This window comes from Myxocyprinus asiaticus, chromosome 9 (genome assembly GCF_019703515.2).
Source record: "Myxocyprinus asiaticus isolate MX2 ecotype Aquarium Trade chromosome 9, UBuf_Myxa_2, whole genome shotgun sequence".
NCBI lineage: Eukaryota > Metazoa > Chordata > Actinopteri > Cypriniformes > Catostomidae > Myxocyprinus > Myxocyprinus asiaticus.
In genome coordinates this window covers 24,520,704-24,542,895 of record NC_059352.1, presented here as the reverse complement: position 1 = coordinate 24,542,895, position 22,192 = coordinate 24,520,704, and the positions used below count along the sequence as shown (strand labels likewise).

The 22,192-nt window shown below is 38.3% G+C and overlaps 1 protein-coding gene across 1 annotated transcript in view; it reads right to left on the bottom strand.

Moving 5' to 3' along the window:
* LOC127446327 (VWFA and cache domain-containing protein 1) overlaps positions 1 to 22,192 on the bottom strand; it is a 144,484-nt gene that overhangs the window by 45,507 nt on the left and 76,785 nt on the right. Inside the window, exon 4 of the mRNA XM_051707148.1 lies at positions 6,971 to 7,077. Coding sequence (XP_051563108.1) covers positions 6,971 to 7,077 — 107 coding nt within the window. The remainder of the gene's footprint in view (positions 1 to 6,970; positions 7,078 to 22,192) is intronic.

Sequence of the window (22,192 nt, the reverse complement as noted above, 5' to 3'; positions counted from 1 at the left end):
CTCTTACTTGAGCCAGCACTAAAGAAAACATGCCCACCCCATATCTTCCCAAATTTTTCAGCTTCCTGCAGGGAAAGATGCGTTTCTTGAAGAAACACTATATAATATTTATTTCATTTAAGAAAAGAAATAACCTTCCTTCTTTTTATGCGGTGCCCCAACCCATTCACATTCTACGTGGAGAGAGACAATCCACTCATATTAACATTTGACATTTTGACATATTAGAAAAAACAGATTGTGTGTCAAAAGCAAAATTATAAAGACCACATTCCAACATTAGTGCAACAATCAAACCCCGAACTTCCCCCAGAAACAAACAGAAAAAAGAAAAACATGCGCATTAACCCCGCGCATAACAGCGCCAACCGGCGTCAATCCCTCTAAACTCAAACAGTCCATGTACGCCGTAAAATGAGAGCCCCCGCAACAACTTTGCCATCGTATTGCTCAAGTCTGGTGTTTCTATACAAATTTTGTAAGACAGAATTACATAACAGAGAAAAACAAAAAACAAACTCCAGCCAATAGGCAGAATAAATACAAAGAACATGTAGATTCATCCACATAACTGTCCCGAAGGTGTGTTCCTCCACAAAACAAGCTTCAGCTGCTAGCGGAACCAGCACAAAAAAAAGCCGTTCAGCTTCCTCGGGCAGTCAAACGAATGTTCAGTGAGCCTGCTGTTACATGAGTGCAGCAGATGACCTAATCCCTCCAATGTCCTGCAAAAAATACTCCACAAAACAAACTCTAGCCAATACGAGGCATAAGCACAAAGAACGTGCAGATTCATCCACAACACTGTCCCGAAGGAGTGTTACTTACTGTTGCTCAGGGGCTTCAGCTTTAGCACGTAAGTGTCTTTTAATGTCTCCAGAGCCTGAGGATTTTGAATTCTTTGACATATTGTCTTCATAGAACAGTTATGGAACAGGGTGTATCGAATCTCACTGGTTTATGACATTAATAGTGTTAAAACTAGCAAAGTGCGCAGAGCTCACCGTTCACACATCCGAACCTCGCATGGCGCAACCCAGGCTTCCCAAAGTTTTTATATGATAATGTTATTTATTGAAGCAAAAAAGTTATCCAATAGCAACTGGGCTTGTGTGAAAAAGTATTTGCCCCCTTAGTTACTAAATCTCCAAATCTATGAAACTGCATTCATAAAGGGGTTCAGCTGGACTAGACACACCCAGGCCTGATTATTGCCAGCCCTGTTCAATCAAATCAAAACCTAAATAAAACTTTTTCAGCAGCATGAAGTTGGCTAAAAGGTCTCATCCAGTAGCACACTATGCCGAGGTTGAAAGAAATTCCAGAAATGATGAGGAAAAAGATGACTGAAATATATCAGTCTGGGAAGGGTTACAATGCTATTTCAAAGGCCCTGGGACTCCAAAGAACCACAGTGAGAGCCATTATATCCAAATGGAGAAAACTTGGAACAGTAGTGAACCTTCCCAGAAGTGGCTGACCTTCCAAAATTCCTACAAGAGCACAGTGATGACTCATCTTGGAAGTCACAAAAAATCCTAGGACTACATCCAAGGAACTGCAGGCCTGCATCAATAAAGGTCACTGTTCATGACTCCACTATCAGAAAGACAATGGCAAAAATGGCATCCATGGAAGAGTGGCGAGGCAAAAACCACTGCTAACCCAGAAGAACATTAAAGCTTGTCTGAATTTTGCCAAAACACACCTTGATGATCCTCAAACCTTTTGGGAGAATGTTCTGTGGACTGATTAGTTGAAAGTGGAACTGTATGGAAGACAGGGGTCCCGTTACATCTGGCGTAAATCAAACACAGAATTCCACAAAAAGAACATCATACCTATGGTCAAGCATGTTGGTGGTAGTGTGATGATGTGGGGATGCTTTGCTGCTTCAGGGCCAGGGCGACTTGCAATAATTTAGGGAAACTTGAATTCTTCTCTCTACCAGAAAATCCTAAAGGAGAATGTCCAGTCATCAGCCCGTGAGTTGAAGCTCAGGCGCAACTGGATTATGCAGCAAAGACAATGATCAAAAGCACAGGAGTAAGTCCACCTCTGAATGGCTCATAAGAATCTAAATGAAATTTTTGGAATGGCCGAGTCAAAGTCCTGACTTGAACATGATTGAGATGCTGTGGCAGGACCTTAAACAGGCAGTTCATACTAAAACAAACCTCCAATGTGGCTAAACTACACCAGTTCTGCAAAGAAGAGTGGGCCAAAATTCCACCACAGCGGTGTGAAAGACTGATCTCCAGTTATCAAAAATAGTTGCAGTTGTTGCTGCAAAAGGTGGCACAACCAGCTATTAAGTTTAATGGGGCAGTTCATTTTTCACATGGGTGATATAGGTGTTGGATAACTTTTTTGCATCAATGAAATTTATTTATTTATATATATATATATATTTGATAACTGTATTTTGTGTTTATTCAGGTTGCCTTTGTTTTATGTTATATCTCGTTTGAAGATCTAAAACAATTTATTATGAAAAATACACAAAAATAGAAGAAATCAGAAATTCACATCACTGCAAGTCGGAATAGGAGAAATTCATTTATCCTAGACAATTTACACATTCCAGCTTTAACAGAGCACTGCCATGTTTGTGAAATAAGCAGGCAATGCTCAAATACAGTATATAAAGGCTTGGTAAAACCCTAACCCTCCATTATGAAGTTCAAAAGAATATTTAGATGGATTAAACATGTCACTGGCTTTGTGTCTAAAAGAAAAGCATACCCAAAACTTCAGATGAGAGAGAATATAAATAATAAAGAGAAAGAGAGATGGTTATTTGTTTAAACGCTTACATTAGGAGACACCGAGCAGCCATTCCCAATTCAGGTCAATCTAAACATACATAGTTTATAAAAACTGCTGTAGAAAAAGAGAAATGGACGAACAGGCGTCAACCGCCATCAATCTGCACCCGTTGTATAAACAGGAACTTTGTAGCATGTTAGCAGCTTTAAAATCATACACATGTGCCCCACTAGAGTGCTTAATCCTCAATCCAGTGTTTAGAGTAGCTGATTTACTATAGTTATGAGGTGAGAGCACTTCACTTTTTCTATACCTTCATTCCACTTTAAATAAAAACAGACAGTCTGTTTCACTGTTGTATTTTTTTCTCCTTTACACTGCTCTCACTTTCCTGGGTTATTTTTATCCACTATTTTTAAAGGAATATCCCGGGTTCAACATTAAGCTTAATCGAAAGCATTTGTGGCATTATGTTGATTATCACAAAAATAATTGGCTCATCCTTAATTTTCTTAAAAAATAATAAATAAATAAATAAATAAAAAAAAATCTGAGGCACTTACATTGGAAGTAAATACGGCCACTTTCTGGAGGTTTTAAAGGCAGAAATGTGAAGCTTATTATTTTATAAAAGCATTTACATACATAAATTCTTCGACTTGTGTATTATTTGAGTAAAATCATGGATTGTATGGTTATTTTAGAGCTTACGTCGTCATGGCAATGAAGTTGTAATATTGGATATAACACAAAAATATTGGTTAAAGGATTTTATCAGACTAAAATCATGATAACACGCATATTGTTTACATCTTGTGGCCATAATTTAAAAACAGTCAGTATTTTAACATACCGATTGGCCCCATTTACTTCCATTGACCATGTTTACATGCTCGTAAGAAAACAGTTTATTCCAGGGTTTTTTGCAGAAACAGGCTTTGTAAAAGCATAAGCGGTGTTCATACAAGTCTTTGAAGAGTGCGCATGTGCGTGGAACAGACCAGATAATTATCGTCACAGGACGGAGCCCAACAACAAGTCAACACAGCAGAACAATTCTGGGAGTAGAGTGGGAACATGGAAAAGCACAAACACTATAAACTATATCCATTTATACACACCAATGTAAAATATCGACTGTCCCTCACGTTTGTGTATATGTGCTCGTACACTGCAGCACAATTCTGCAGCAGGTCGTGATGGAAAGTTAAGGAAACAAACACAGCAACAACTCTGGAATATCTGGAAATAAAGCGATGCAGCGGAGAACAAAATAGCAAACTCTTCTTTGGATGTCATGTTCATTATTTACACAAGCCTCTCTGGAAAATGATATTGCTGTGGAGAAAGCTACTTACTAACCGAGCCGCATGTATACGGGAGTAAGGTGTATGCAATTTATAAGGTGCATGTAAACGGGAAAGCCCCTTTCTGGTGTCCATGTAAAGGTAGTCCATCATAAGTGCCTCACTGTAACCCAGATTTTTGCTTTTTTTTTTTTTAAATGATGGGAGGGACAAGTCCAAATACATTTTTTGTGGTAATCAACAATGTGTACAGTGTTGATTGAGCTTAACTTGTATTGAACCTGGAATATTCCTTAGCAAACTTTGTATTTTAAAGGAGCACGTCACAATTTTTAAAAATATTTTATTTATTTTTTTTATTTTTTATTTCTTCTCAAAAGTGGATTCTTATATCCAACCGTTGTATATGTCTTGGTGTACACTGATTGTAAGATTGTATGTTTTTCTAGAAGAACAGAAAAACGAAATGGAGCATATCCTCAAGGATACTGATTAGGTGGAGTAAAACGCGAGTATAAAAGGTATGCAAGATCAGTCAAACCATAGTATGTCCCAAACCACAATACACCGAAAATAGTAAGCCAAAGGTGTCCGGATGGTATACTACTTCTGGTGGATTTTCTTAGTGTGTATCCGTGCATGCTTTTTCAGCTAATATTGCAAACAACCCCTTGCGCAAGGTTACAGAAATATTTTTGACTGTTCATTTTTGAATGTCGAAAGTGCAGAGGAATGTGAGGTCAAATCTGCCTCAGCGGTTTTTACATTTATGTTCCAAATGTTCAAATAATAAATTTAAGTAGATGATAAGACTTGGTTGCAGATGTAAACAGTGTGTGACAAGGGGTCTGTATAATCAAGATTGAATGATGTGGTAGTATGTCCCAATACTGGTGTACTGTCTTACTTCTTTGAAGACATATTAGGGAGTCTAGCAGGGGGTGCTCACACTGTGGACTGTGTAGGTCCTATAGTGATGGGGAAACTATATTGTAAAAAGGCACCGTCCTTCGGATGAGACGTTAAACTGAGGTCCTGACTCTCTGTGGTCATTAAAAATCCCAGGACACTCCTCGAAAAGAGTAGGGGTGTAACCCCGGTGTCCTGGCCAAATTCCCCCCATTGGCCCTTATCAATCATGGCTTCCTAATAATCCCCATCCATTAATTGGTTGTATCACTCTACTCTCTCCTCTCCACCAATAGCTGGTGTGTGGTGAGCATACTGGCACACTATGGCTGCCGTCGCATCATCCAGGTGGATGCTGCACACTGGTGGTGTTTGAGGAATGTCCCCTGTTCACTGTGTAAAGCGCTTTGGGTGTAGTGTCAGAAAAGCGCTATATAAATGTAACGTTCATTCATCATTCATTCATACTTACTATAGTCAACAGTATGAACTTTACCCATCACCAGCAAAGTACTTCAGTGCATAGTATATGTTTTGGGATGCATCCTTACACTTATGAGACTCATGAGACCCAAAAGAACTCTGGGCAATAAACAATTGGAGAGGTCAAGAGGAGTAAAGTGTGAAACAACTTGCCTAAATCACCCAACAACACCATTCTTGCTGGAAGGACGAAAACAAAACTTATAGCAGGGAGATTTAGAGGGCTTTTGGGCACTTTTCAGCTGGTCAGGCTGGGAGACATGATAGACCCGCTGAAGACCAGCTTGGGAGGCCAGATAACCCAGTTTAAAAGGAGCCAAGACCAACAGACCAGCATACACTGATTTAAGCTGTTTTTGTCAGCAGGGATATCTCTCTACCCAATTTATCCCTCTATTATCCAGGTCTTTCCTCCCTCTTAACTGTTTCTTTTTTCCTCTCTCTCTCTCTCTCTCTCTCTCTACCCCTTCTCTTTTCACCAATGTTTAGAGTAACAGGGATCAAATGTAATTGATGACTAGCTGCATGGTTAGAGGGGTCAGTATTCAACGACAAATGGAGGGAGAGTGGTAACATGAACTCCTGATGACTGCCTAACAAAAATAAGCAAATGTATGAAGATGAATTGGGTTAATCTGTTCTGGAGTGAGAGCAAATGTGTGTGAGAGGCCAGAAATAGGGAGAGATGAAGTCTGCACTAAAGTGGCTGACAGAAGACAAAAACAGCTCAACGTGTTCAGAGAAAACCGGAAAATGAGCCTTGCCGTTCTGAATTATAAATAGTAATGTCCAGTGTTGTGGAGTAACTGACTAAAAGCAGTCATGCTACTAATTTAACATTTTTCAGTAGCATGACAGTTTTTTAGCTGTTATAAAAATAGAGTATCACTGTCTTATGGCACATTTGTATTGCGCAGACTAATTTAGTGAATTTGTTAAAAAGACCCATGAACTCACAAGTTATCAGTTTGAATCAGCCTAATATATAGTATAGAAACACTCTGATGTTTATGCTGTGTATTTAAAGGGGGGGGGGGGTTTCTTCCCCACTGGGAAAACAGATTTCTGTAGGAAACACTGATGTACAGTATCTGATATGAAGAGAAAGTGTTGGAACTGGCTCAGTGTGTAAAATGATAAAACATATACTTCCCAATTAGTGAAGGTGAGCAGATATAAAGGGGACAAGAGCATTGAGGTATGAACAATGGTCACTACAATGGGGTGAAATTAAAAAAAATAACAAGAGGAGAGACAAGAGCAGAGAAAATAAAGTATTTCCACACGCAAATAAGCAAAGTCATGCATTCAACAAGCCTTGTTCATTTGTCTCACTCAAAAGGCCAAAAAAAAAAAAAAAAAATCTTTAAAGATCTGACATCAGAAAAGCAATATTGTTGTTTGCAAATGGTTGGCATGGCAGCCGCTGGCTAAGAGAAAATTGGCTTTCGTTTTTGAAGATTAGACACTGTGTGCATGTGTTGTGCGAGTATAATACACACCAGAATTGAGGTCTCGTCCAGGGTTAAAGGCTCGGTTGTTGACAGTCGGGGAGAGGCGATCACAGCTGATAGTCTTCGAAACATTGGCATTAAAATTACCATCAAATCTGAAAGCAGAGAGAACACAAAACATCAACAACTAGAGATGGGGGTGATTTCAACATGCTGCAGTATTTTACCACATGATACTGTGCAGATACTCTCACACCAAGAATCAATCTTTAGTAACATTTTTCACATGTAGACAAAATTCAACGTACACTTAGCAAACACGTTTTTTTTAAAAGAAAGAAATTATGCAATTAATGCAGGTTTTTTTTTTTTTACTCCCTGCGGCTAAAAATATATATACATTTCCAGGGGGTACATGCTCGACTCAAATGATTTTGTGGAGCACTGCACGCTTGTTCATTACGTGCAATGCATGTCCCGGGCATAATAAACACGTGAGCGGATTTTCTGTACAAAGAATGGAGACTTCACTCGCAAGTGGTGAGCCATGTGTAGGAGAGATATTATAGACACGCTGCCTTATCTCTTCGCATCGCCTGAAAACACTCACTAACTCAGTCATTTGAACCAGTGTCAAAAGCAAAACCCAGCATGTGTGCTATAGAGACTGAATGGCAGCAAAAGAAAATAATAGTTTAGACATTTTAAACTTTCGCTTTCAGTTTGTTTGATATCTTTATGTATAGTGTCTAACAATGTATTGGCAATGTACACTTTAGTTTCTCTTGCCAAAAAAGTTTGATATGAATTGAATCTGCCCATTTGATGCACGTTTTTTACGTCATGTATACACTTACTTGTATCAAAGATTTATACCTGCAAAAATTGTGTCTAATTAACTCTGCGCAAAAAACAACATTGTATATGCAATGATATTTTAGATCCCCTAACCTAACCACATTCCTAAAAGTAACCAATTATCAACAATATAATTAATACATGTAAGAGACTAGTCTAATTTTTTTTACTTGCATTGTATTATTATATAGATATTTATGAGCACCAAATCCCAACTCTATGCCTAAACTTTACCAATTCGTAACAATATAAAAACATCCTGGATCCTACCGGTCACATCTCGTTCTAAAGATTCATCTAAACTTGAGCTCATCGCAATCGGTCACATGGCACATGCGAGAGCCAATGGCGTTTGACATCACTGACATCAAACCTATCGTAATGCATATTGAGGCGGCAATTTTCTAATGTGTTAATATGACAGCGGGATGTGTTACGGCAGATGCCGGGGACCGTGATCGTCGAATAAAAATGTACATTTGGGTCTGTTCTTCACACAAAGAGATCTAAAGAAATGGGATACACCCAGAATGAAACAGGTCACTTCAGCAGAACAGAATGTGTACGGAAAACAACAGATTAAACATTTACCACTGCAAACTAGTAAATGCTGCAGATTAAACATTAACCACTGTGAAAATATTTTGCTCAGTTCAAATGAAAATCATTTCCCAACATGTCACGACGACAAAATTGTACACCAACAATTGATTTCACAATAATAAAATTCCAATGCGCTTTGCGTCAGTCTAGTGATGCCAATGGTTTCTCATTGAAAGCAATGCACTTGCCGGATATGTTGGAAACAGACGCTAGAGGATGCTTTTGGCGTCCACACATTGACGGCCAGGGCTCTTGCGCAAGCGGCAGTATTGGACGCCTTGGGAATGAGAACGGGTTCCGTTACTTTATAGAAGCTAGTCAACACGAACAGGTTTTATGCCATGCATTAATCTTTGAAAAGCATGAACAAAACTACGCAAGACAAAAGAAATTTAAACTAATTTTAAATGTTCGATTTTAAGGTCATTTTTGTTTACGTATGTACGATCAATCAATTTTGTTCTGTGTTGGGTTACCACTTGGTGTCCAATAATGTAAAATCTGGGTCCTGAAGCAAAACCAGTTGATAACCACTGTTTAAGAGTACTGCAAAATAGAAAGCAGTGCTTTATTTCATATCTCTCACTCATACACAGATTGTCAAAGTGTGCTGTTTTTAAACCGACAGATCTCCACAAGCAAACAAACTTCATTGATTAATGGAACAGTGGCCACAGGTGGACCAGGATGGTCAACTGATTTATCAACAATCATTAGAGCTCTTCTCTTCTATGCTGCAACAGAGTGTTGATTTCATAGCCATGCCATCATGCTGCAAATTCAGGTCTCTGCTCACAATATTCTAATCAAGCACTGATCGAAGCACTGTCTCCAGAGATCTCACTGCACTGTAACACTCTCTTTCATCTCCCATATGACTCTACACAAACACCCACTCACATACTCGCTCTCTTTAACAGTTCTCTCCAGAACCTTTCTCATCAACTGCCAACCGACTGTGTTCTGACAGTCTTGCTGTCTTTTCCCTGTAGCTACTGCATCTTTATATTCACACAAAACCCATAATGCGGATCCCTATTTGTACTTTGCCACATGAACTAGTTTCTATTCAATAAGCCATTACTAATTTAGTGTCTTTTTCATCATCAAGTTTATTACTCTCTCCCCTCCATTATCGTCATCACACAGAGTCGGAGCAAGGCTGGCATTTGATTGACAGCTGCTATCATGTGCAAAGTGCTTTGAACTTCATACATTTAATTCCCATCAGGCCCTAGTCATTAGAATTCTCCTTCAACACACTATACATGTGGTGGCTAAGCAAATGTGCTAGATAAAAAATACATTTGCAAGCTGCTTTGAATTTTACATCAGAAATAAAAAGACGGGAGGGCAAATGAGCAACAGACTGTCAGGCGAGGGGAGAGAGAGAGCGAAAAAGGAGGAGAGAAAATATATATTGAATAAAAGCTTGAAGCGTATTCCCCCTCTGTCTTTGAATTGGGTTCAACATGCAAATTAGTGTCTTGGAAAAAAACATTCAGAAAGAACGAAGAGGAGAAACAAAGAGATGAATGGAAAAACAAGCCCTTGGGTAGTGTTCAGCCTGCATGGTGTGAAAAAGACAGCATCTGAACTAAAATATAACGGAGCAGAAATGAACTTAAATCATGTGCTGTTCAGTTCTAATTGCATATTTCAATTTCAAAGTACGCTTCAGTCATGTTATAATACAAAAACTGAATACATCTGCCATGATTTAAACCCTTTAAAAGTGACATATACAGGTATTTTCAAATAAAAGTTAACTTGAATTGTACATTAAAATTTTTAATGTAAATTAAAAATTTGATTAACCATCACACTAACATTTAAAATAACTGACATTATTAATTGCATTGAAAACTCCCAGTTTAACAGACATGTGTTTTTATGGTGTTTTTGTGTTATTTTATTTATGTAAATCAATAGTGTCCAAAAAATAGTAAGTAACAGACCAAAATTTTAGTTATTATTTATTATAAATCTTGACATCTAACCCAATTGGAACACAGTGCAGGCTTCAAGAGGGAAATGCTTTGAGGTTGCATGTAGTTGCAAGGAGTTTTTCAGTCCCGGTATCATTGTACCTCACTGACCACGTTTACATGCACTTAAGAAAACAGGTTTTTTTTTTTTTTTCAGGCTTTTTGCAGTAAGCGGCATTCTGAAACATCATGTAAACAAGAACGCTGATTTCCTTGCACTGCAAACTATACTTTTACATTTAAACAAACCAATGTAAAATATTGACGGTCCCCCACGTTCAAGTATATGCGCTTGTACATTGAGGGAATCCCAGAGTTTTACGCAAGAGAAAAACCCCACAATTGGAGCACAGTTCCGCTGCATATCGCGACGGAAAGTTAAGGAAACAAACACAGCAACAACTCCGGAATATCTAGAATAAAAGTGAAGCAATAGAGAATAAAATAGTGAAGTCTTCCTCAGATACCATGTTTGTTATTTACACAAGCGTCGTGGGAAAATTACCTTGCTGTGGAGAAAGCTGATTACTGACGAGCTGCATGCATACGGGATTAAAGGGTACAGTAGTTATATAGTGCATGTAAACGGGAACGCTGCTTTCTCGCAACAACCTGCTATCTCGCAGTAAGCCGCTTTCTGGTTGTAAACATAGTCAATGCAACTCTGCATTTTCAAAACAGAAAAATTTGCAGTGAAAACCGCAAACACGGCATTCCTGTACTGCGATCTGCATATGCACCAAGCATGAGGAAGAGTGTGAACATGCTTCTCTCATGAACACCCCTAAAATGGCAGATATCTAGATTTATAGACAATAAGGACTGAAATTTTCTCACCCAAAGCTATCGTATCGGTTCAGAAGACATGGATTAAACCACTCGATTCATATGGATAACTTTTATGATGCCTTTATGTCCTTTTTGGAGCTCATTGACTTAAATTGTATGGACAAAAACAGCTAAAACATTCTTTGAAATGTCTGCATTTTGTATTCTGCAGAAGAAAGTCACACGAGTTTGGGACGGCATTAGGGTGTGTAAATTATTACAGAATTTTAATGTTTTTTATATTCTGATTAAAGTTTTTGAGGTTACACCAATTCAGGTTACAAATCTCAGAGAGTCCAATTTCGGTTTTAATATTCAGATTTGGGTAAATTCAACGAAGACATCCGTGGGAGTCAGACAAAGACATCCGGCGTACTCAGAGCCAACATATAATCCAATCACATCGCAGAATGCACATTGCAAATTCAAGTTCTAGTGGCACACATATCATCTGATTCTATTTATATAAACAAAAATGTGAATAAAAAAATAACAATAAAAAAACAAGTGGTAGACCAATATGGGTTTGTAATTGGCTAAAGCTGATATAGATGGCCAAACACTTATTTAATACTATATTTATGCAATTCACAAATAATTTTGAAAAAAGATGTGCAGTATTAATTGACAAGGCTGTGGGTAGGTTTTTAAAATTGACACGAGGCAAAACAACCTTTTCTGTTAATCAGTCAAGTGAGCACTGTTACTGCCCCAAGCCAATAATCTCAAAATGTCCATATATATCCATCTATAACTTGGGAAAAAAAAAAAAAAAACAAAACAAAATTGAGCCATAAACTCAATAAATAATAATGCTGACATCAATTAGATATGTGATTACTTAGCAATGTGAATACAAAATCTGTTCCTCCATTGACAATAATTCTACATAAATGTTTAATCTGTATCAGTACACACTACACAGCCATTAATATCTCTCTATGAATACCGTCCATGACCACTTTTAGCCCCTTAATAACTAAACTAAGTGAAGAGCTGTCTTCAATGTGCTCAGATGATTTCCTAATTTAGTGGCCCTTCATGTCTGGTGTGACAAGAACAAGTCCATGTGATTCTACTCCATGGCTAATAGAGTGCTGGCAGATATTTGACGTACCGCCATGTGGCAGAGATAAGATGTGTGTACCACTGCAGTATCAACCCTGTCAGACTCGCATTCACACTCTCTCTGTGTGTCTATCAGAGCAGGCGTTCATTAGCACAGTGGTCTCTGTGAGCTTAAGAGGGTGGCTCAAGGGGGATTATTGGAAAGAGGTCTCCTTATTTCCTCCTTTATGGACTTAGGAAAGCATGCAGTCTGGCAGAGCAGTGTTTAAGACCTCTTTATGGTGACTTAAGCCTCTCTCTCTCTCTCTCTCTCTCTCTCTCCTCTGCATCTCTCCCTCTCTCTCTCTCTCACAGTAACACCATCTTTATTAGCTCAGGCTCAGAGCTTGTCCAAACGGTCCGGCTCCATAAGGATTGGGAGATGAACAGAGCGGATTAACAGTGAAAAGGGAAAGAGAGAAGGAGAGAATGAGAGAGGAAAGGACATCAAGTGAATGGAAGCTGCAGGAGTTTGTTTGTGACGGTAGAATTCCAAACCAAGGAATACAAAGGAAAAATTCCCCCAAAAATTTATATTCTGTCATTATTTAGGCAACTCACCAAAATCATACAGTTCCAAAACCACAGTTTCTTTTCATATAGAAGGTGTGGAGATAATTTATTTATTAATAAATTCTTCAGACTGGTTTTGTGAGCCGAATCAACAGTTCGTTCACAAATCAGACATTGCTACTTCTCTCATGAACATGCCAAAAGATAGCGAGGCTGTCAAGATTTTCAGTGAATAACAACATACATTTCAGTTGTTTCTCATCAGCTATCTTATGGCTTCAAAACACTTCATTCGAAACACTTTCATGGTGCTTTATTGTCCTTTGTAAACACGAAAGCTCCAGTCCCTATTCACTGCATAGAAATTAACGACAAATAAGGGATGTGCCAGGGTGGTCGACTACAGACTAGTCGATAAGTGGGGTAGACCACTAACATTAATATTTTTAGTGGTGGTGGTTTTAATGGGAGACCAAATTCTCAAATTCATTGAGACGCAACTTCTTAGAGAGCATTTTTGCATGATTATAGCTTTCTGTGCTTAACATTGAATAACAGTAAAACCTTCTGCAAGAAGTTTCATCTATTTAATGCTTTAAGTTTAGTCTTTTTATGCGCTGTTGTTACAGTTAAGAGCTGCATCAACAATACATTTAAAGACGATCACTGTTGGACATGAAATCCCCTGCTGTGAGTAATATTCCCCGATTTGTGAGGAAGAGATTAAAGTATTTTGCTGATTCTGACTGACACGGAGTAAATAAATAGTTTTACAGTAGCTACACGATTTTAGGCCCGATTTTCACTCGCCGACACTTTTGTAGAGATCGCCGACAAAAGCCAGAAATCACAGGCAAATCAGAGCTCGCTCCCGTGAGTGATGAACGCAATGTATGAATTATCAAAGAAGCGATCTGACAGAAGCACCGACCCGTCGCCGATGTCAGCGAGATATCTAGCATGTTAAATATCTGGACCTGTCTGCGATTCCAAATCGCACAATGTGAAATGTGTTTTGACTGAATACAACTGCAGCGTTGACCTACAGCCAATGAGAGAGCATGAAATGGGGCATGGGAAGTTTCAGTGGGAGAAGTCCTGATGTACCTGCAACAGAACATCAACTAGCATGGCTGTGGTATCAAGAAAGTCTCATTGGACCGAAGAAATGAAGGAAAAATGAGTGGAACATTGGCAGGAGCATCAGTGCCTATTTGATGTTTCCTCTGAACTGTACAACAATCGGGTGGAGAAAGAGAAGATTTGGAGAGAAATTGCCAATTCTCTTGGACAGTCAGTTAAGCAGATAGGTAGATTTTTCAGTAGGAGGTACTTTTTCTATTGTAACCAATAAAATATATGATGCCTTTACACATTATGTAAAGGCGATTAAAAACCATACACATCATATTCTGAAATGCATAACATATGATCATGCATTTGTTTTCGTATCTTGTATCACTTCTCGCGTGTACTCTGTTGTGAAACATAATTTGGACTCCAGGTAGAGTCGTCGGGGATTCGTCAATAGTGAAATGTTTTGTAATGTGTTCACCCCTGTCGCCGATTCCTCGTGTAATTTGAAAACCCTACGACTTCCATGACAAGACAGACAGTTGTGTAATATGAACGATACCACAATCTGACATCTTTGAAAGTCATGTAGTGTTTAGGAGGCATAAAAGCTGTCTGATCAGGGTCACGTGTAGGGATGCCACGATTATACGGTTTTATTATTAACCATGATTAAAAATGTCACGGCTTATTTAACCGTACGAATTTTGAATCCATGGTTAAGTAACGTGAAATGCTTTATTTACACTTGGCAAAAATATTATATAGAATGAATAAATATATAATAAAAGAGAGTTTTTCGTAAGATTTTGTAAGCCTAAATGTAAAAATTATTGCGCCTGTGTGGGTACTGGAGCTGGTGCTATGGTTATGGATGGTGGCCGCGTGGTGCTTAGCCATGTGACACGGACTGGACTGAACTTTCAATTCACGTGAAATTGAAGCATAAACACACAAATTCCAAACTATAACAGAGGAATTCGATATACCAGACTCATATCCATAAAAAAGCAGCTTAAATTAGCTGTTTGGGAGCATTTCAGCATGACTGACTGAAGACAACGGATGTGAAACAAGCAGACAGAAGTCACAGAAACATAAAATACACATCCTACAAATTGGATAGGATGCTCCACTAATCGTTTAATATTTTTTAGCTGTGGTGATTTTAAAATGATGAATTAAAAGATGCAACTTTTTGTAATGTTTAAACATGCTGACAACACGCGGTGCATTGCGTGTAGTTATCAGCGAGTAAACTTGAAAACTTGCGTATTAAATCGTCCTCATTATTTAAAGTATTGCTTGTGTATATTCACCGCATTCAATGATCGGACTTTAAATTGCCTGCTGTAAGCAATGCTATCATTATTATGCATAGTCCAAATGTTTATTTGTGAGATGCTTTATGGTGAGGTGTCTGACAGACAACAGATTGCTTATATAAACTGTTGAAGAAGAAAAACAGTTGGATGCCGTGAACTACATGTGCACTCACAATAATCTTACATTTACACACATTTGAAGCACTCTGATTACACTGAAGCACATCGAGCTCGGGATGCCCATAAGCAGTATTGTGCCGCTAGATTACAGCGACTCCTATTTATTTTTTGTGTATTTATCAGTTTTGTTATTGTATGGCTGCCCTTAGCGTCCACATATCCCCCAGAAATATGTCCACTAAGATGTTCAATTGTGATATGATATGCATTTTTTGCATCCGTGCTGATGTAAAGTAAGAAAATTATCAACCGCAATTTTTCTCAGACAGTAATCTAACCATCAGAATCTCACACCGTGGCATCCCCCTAGTCACGTGAACGTAACTGAGCCTAATTTTACATTATTATCCTTAACACCGACTAGTCATTTAAACAACTGACCGGTTAGTCGATTAAGGAAATTGGTAGTTTTGCACATCCCTATGACCAATATGTGCTTTAAAAATGTATCTTGTGTTCCACAGAACAATGAAAGCTAAAACAGATTAGGAACATCATCAGGGTGAACAAATGACAAAATGTTCCTATTTTTGGTGTGCTTTTCTTTTAAGCATTGAAAATACAAAGATCCAAGTGATGAAATCTGAATATGAGTGGTATGAGATTAACAAAAGCCAAAGTGAATGAAAATGAGATTGGATGACTCCAATCGACTGCAGAGGGTTAGAGCTATACAGACGCATTGCAAGGGTACAGATATAGTAAGTATAAGAGGAATGTTATTTATTTATTACTGTGGGGACATCGGTGAAGGTCGACAGAAACTCAATTTGAGTGGCATTTGAAAACTTCAAAATCCTCTTGTTTTTCTGCTTAAGGGAAGAACACACCACAGGCATGAGAAAGACTGTAAGCTTGCTCCCTACAGATGGAAAAAAAGTGGGGGACAAATATGGCTTCATTTGTATTCTCAATCACAAATACAGCTTTCATATCTATGAGGTTTGCACAATTTAATCTGGCTGATTTACTGGTAATGACATAAACAAATTAAACTGTCAAAGCAGCACTAAATAACAATATAACGTTATACTGCAGTTGTTAACTCTACTAAAAAAGTACTGTAGCCATACCATGGTAAAGTAATGCTATGAGGTTGTAATATTATGGTTTTTTGATACAGTGGCAAGACAAAGTATGTGAACCCTTTGGAATTACCTGTATTTATGTCATAATTTGTCTAAAAATCTGGTTTATTCTTCATCTAAGTTACAATAATGCACAAACACAATCTGTTTTAACTAATAACACACAAATTATTGTGTTGTTCTTGTACATATTGAATAAATCATTTGAACATTCACAGTGTAGGTTGGAAAAAGTGTGTGAACCCCTAGGCTAATGATGTCAACAAAAGCTCAAGTCAGGAGTTGGCAAACCTGGCATCCAATTAATGAAATGAGATTGGAGGTGTGGGTTAGAGATATTTTGACTTATAAAAAGCACCCAAACATTTTGAAGCATCTGCTGATATGGACCATGCCTTGCAAAAAAGAGATCTCAGAAGACCTACGATGAAGAATTGTTGAGCTGAAGAGGGATACAAAGTTAACTCGAAGTGCTTAGATATTCATCTGTCCACAGTTAGACAAACTGTCTATAAATGGAGACGATTTAATACTGTGGGTACTCTCCCTAGAAGTGGCCATCCAGCCAAGATCACCGCAGAATGATCAATGAGGTAAAAAAAAAAAAAAAAAAAAGAGAGACAGCTTAAAAACATGAAGGAATCATTGGAACTGGTTAACTTCTCTGTTTATAAGTCTACTATATGGAAATCATTAAACATGGTATCCATGGCAGAACACAACAAAGGAAGCTGCTGCTTTCCAACAAAAAAACATTGCTGCGCACCTGAAGTTTGCCAAAGGCCACCTTAACACTTCACAATGCTTCTGGGAAAATGTTTTGTGGACTGATGAAACTAAGGTTGAATTGTTTGGGAAGAACACGCAGCACTACAGATGGTGTAAAAAGGGCACCACATACCATGAAACATCATCCAAACGGTGAAGTATGGTGGAGGGAGCATCATGATTTGGGGTTGCTTTGCTGCTTCGGGGCCTGAACCGCTTGCCATCATTGAAGGAAAAATGAATTCCCAAGTTTATCAAGTTATCCTACAGTATAATGTCAGGGTGGCTGTGCGCCAGTTGAAGCTCAGTAGAAGTTTGGTGATGCAGCAGGGCAATGACCCTGAACACCAAAGTAAATCCACTACAGAATGACTTAAATAAATAAATAATCAAAAAAAAGAAAATCCACCTTTTGGAGTGGCCCAGTCAGAGCCCAGACCTTAACGCAATAGAGATGCTGTGGAATGACCTCAAGAGAGCAGTTTACACCAGACATCCTAAGAATATGGCTGAGCAGTTCTGTATGGAAGAATGGTCCAAAATTCCATCTGAACGTTGTGCAGGTCTAATCCGCAGCCACCAGAAAGGCTTGGTTGAGGTTATTGCTGCCAGAGGAGGGTCAACCAGTTATTAAATTCAAGGGTTCACTTACTTTTTCCACAGCACTGTGAATGCTTAATGGAATGTATTAAATAAAGACATAAAAGTTTATAATTGTTAGCTTAAGCACATCGTGTTAGACTTCACATTTTATGACCAATTAATACAAAAAACCAGCCAATTCCAAAGAGTTCACATACTTTTTCTTGCCATTGTATATCCAGTAGTTAAAATTAAATACCTTTTTCAATTATTGTGCAGCTTAATGACCTCATATTAACGGAGAGACTATATGAAATATTTGTACTCTTAAATATTCATATGTCACACTGCAGGACCATTCAGAAATGGATATTAAAAAGGGTGAAATGGTGACCAGTTACAGCAGCTAAAACAAACTTTTCCTTATACATATCATTTTTAACCTATGTTACTAAAAAAAAATTATTTGGACATTATGTTGACTACTCATATACTATGACACTCAATGATTACCATATTCATGTATCATAGTATTTACATGGTATTCCAAGTTACTTCAAAGAATACCATGGCAAGACCATGGTGCATGTCTAATAAATTATGATAGTACCATGGCACCTTTTGGTCCTTTTTTGTTAATGGCTCTAGCCTCATCACAGAAGACTCAACATGCACACACTTCAGCATCACAGAATCTGCAGACCATCCTTTGGGCAATGCATAAATGTAGCTTAACACTCCACCAACACCTAATTCCCCTAAGCAGAGAGGGGGATCACATGCGTCCAGCGTGAGGGGCTATTTCTAGACAGTTTCACTGCTAGGGACGCAGAGGGGGTGAGTGTTGATTAAAGCATTCTGCCGTGGCATAGGTCAGCACTCGTGGGACAACAGACACTGCCGGGATGTATGATGGGGATGTGACATCGATATGGTGTGAAACATTTGATCTTTCGGCCATGACCGGGCTTCACGATAGCAGCTGGACTGGGGTCTTATAGAGGCCATAATGCCAGGGCAGATGTCATAAATAAGTGTACCATCTCTTTAAATATTGTCTGAAAATTGTCTGAAAGTTTTATCTATTCTTAAATTTATGTACAATGTTATCAGTTACATTAATAAACAGCAATGTCATTAATGGGGGGATAGTTGGCAACCCTAATGCAGCATCAAGCAAAAGGAAGTTCTCAGTTACCTATGCCACTGCAAAAATACCCTTTTTGCATCTCAAAATGGCAGCCACCATGAGGGTGGACCACGCTAACAGAATAAAATTCTGCGGCCACTGATATGACTAGAGCTTTCATCTAGGCCTAATGTCAGTGTAGGTGAATGGTAACTGTACCAATATTTGTTGAAAGTACTATTGATTTTTTTAGTGCAGCTTTAACAAACAGCTTTAAAAATATCCATTCCATTATTTAACATGCTGTCCACAAAACCCACAAACAGGATGTAACATGATAATATCAAGATAGCATACAGTGAATTCCATTGTTGCCAAAACCTGAAGAGGCAGTTTAGATAAAGATCAAAGGCGCTGATTGGGCAAGTGCATACTTGTGTTATCCCAATAATGTGCCATTCATAAAAAACATTCAAGTGTTGTCTCACAAGGTAAGGCAGTTCATTGTCAGGTCTTTCTTGCTTTTAAATCAAATCTCAAAGTTTTGACTTCCATACTGGACACTGGAAGACACTAATTAAAGGGATAGTTCACTCCAGTGGTTAAATACATGTCTTCAGAAGGAGTATGATAAGTGTGGGTGGGAAACAGATCAATATTTAAGTCCTTGTTTACTATAAATCTCCACTTTCACATTCTTTCCACATTTTGAAAGTGAAAGTGGAGATTTATAGTTAAAATTAAATGAAACATTGATCGGCTTCTCACCCATACTTATAATATCGCTTCTGAAGACATAGATTTAACCACTAAAGTCTTATGGATTACTTTTATGTGGCCTTTATATCATTTTTGGAGCTTCAAAAGGTCTGGTCGCCATTCACTTGAATTGTAAGAACCATCAGAGCAAAAATATTCTTCTAAAAATCTTAGTTTGTGTTCTGCAGAAGAAAGAAAGTTATACACATCTAAGATGGCATGAAGGTGAGTAAATGATGAGAGAATTTTCATTTTTGGGTGAACAATCATTTTAAGCTTTTTTAAAGTTTTACAGGGAGCAAACACTGTGTCTTTAAAAGGACTATATTATTTTAACCCATGACACATCATTGTGTTTCTCTGCCTTTGGGGACAGAAGACATTCTTCAAAACATTCATGGTGACAACTGCAGATTTTGACAAAGCAAACTCAGATTCAGAGTTTTCAAACTAGAGTTGCTCAATATGTACAATTTTATCAGACAGTGGTAAGGTGTTCATTTTTACTCATTCAGCTCTACAGTTGTGCTCAAAAGTTTGCATACCCTGGCAGAAATTGTGAAATTTTGGCATTGATTTTGAAAACATGACTGATCATGCAAAAAAACTGTCTTTTATTTAAGGATAGTGATCATATGAAGCCATTTATCATCACATAGTTGTTTGGCTCCTGTTTAAATCATAATGATAACAGAAATCACCCAAATGGCCCTGATCAAAAGTTTACATACCCTTGAATGTTTGGCCTTGTTACAGACACACAAGGTGACACACACAGGTTTAAATGTCAATTAAAGGTTAATTTCCCTCACCTGTGGCTTTTTAAATTGCAATTAGTGTCTGTGTATACATAGTCAATGAGTTTGTTAGCTATCACGTGGATGCACTGAGCAGGCTATATACTGAGCCATGGGGAGCAGAAAAGAACTGTCAAAAGACCTGCGTAACAAGGTAATGGAACTTTATAAAGATGGAAAAGGATATAAAAAGATATCCAAAGCCTTGAAAATGCAGTCAGTACTTTCATTCACTTATTAAGTGGAAAATTTGGGGATCTCTAGATACCAAGCCAAGGTCAGGTAGACCAAGAAAGATTTCAGCCACAACTGCCAGAAGAATTGTTCGGGATACAAAGAAAAACCCACAGGTAACCTCAGGAGAAATACAGGCTGCTCTGGAAAAAGACAGTGTGGTTGTTTCAAGGAGCACAATACGACGATACTTGAACAAAAATTAGCTGCATGGTCGAGTTGCCAGAAAGAAGCCTTTACTGCACCAATGCCACAAAAAAGCCTGGTTACAATATGCCCGACAACACCTTGACACGCCTCACAGCTTCTGGCACACTGTAATTTGGAGTGACGAGACCAAAATAGAGCTTTATGGTCACAACCATAAGCGCTATGTTTGAAGAGGGGTCAACAAGGCCTATAGTGAAAAGAATACCATCCCCACTGTGAAGCATAGTGGTGGCTTGCTGATGTTTTGGGGGGGTGTGAGCTCTAAAGGCACGGGGAAGCTTGTGAAAATTGATGGCAAGGTGAATGAAGCATGTTATCAGAAAATACTGGCAGACAATTTGCATTCTTCTGCATGAAAGCTGCGCATGGTACACTCTTGGACATTCCAGCACGACAATGACCCTAAGCACAAGGCTAAGTTGACCCTCCAGTGGTTACAGCAGAAAAAGGTGAAGGTTCTGGAGTGGCCATCACAGTCTCCTGACCTTAATATCATCGAGCCACTCTGGGGAGATCTCAAACGTGCGGATCATGCAAGACGACCAAAGACTTTGCATGACCTGGAGGCATTTTGCCAAGATGAATGGGCTATACCACCTGCACTAGAATTTGGGGCCTCATAGACAACTATTACAAAAGACTGCACGCTGTCATTGATGCAAAAGGGGGCAATACACAGTATTAAGAACTAAGGGTATGCAGACTTTTGAACAGGGGTCATTTCATTTTTTTCTTTGTTGCCATGTTTTGTTTTATGATTGTGCCATTCTGTTATAACTTACAGTTGAATATGAATCCCATAAGAAATAAAAGAAATGTGTTTTGCCTGCTCACTCATGTTTTCTTTAAAAATGATACATATATACATTCTCCAAGGGTATGCAAACTTTTGAGCACAACTGTATCTCTCTTTCATCTAATACAATCTGTATCAAAACATATGGAAACCTCTGACAGAGCTGAAGAATACTAAACAGATTCACAGAGTGTTAGAGAAAAGAAGAATCATAGTCTGGATGTAAACAGTTTTGAATGTTTTTGAGGGCTTCTGGGGGATACACATATTTAATTTGTAATAACCACAAGAACTTTTAAAATGGCAGATGATAGTGTGGGGATGCAGACAAGAAAAAATATGAAATGATAAAGAATGAAAGAAAAGTGCAGAGAAGGTCACTGAATGATGGAGAATGTTCTTCAAATAGACAAAGGGTGGCAGAGAGGATG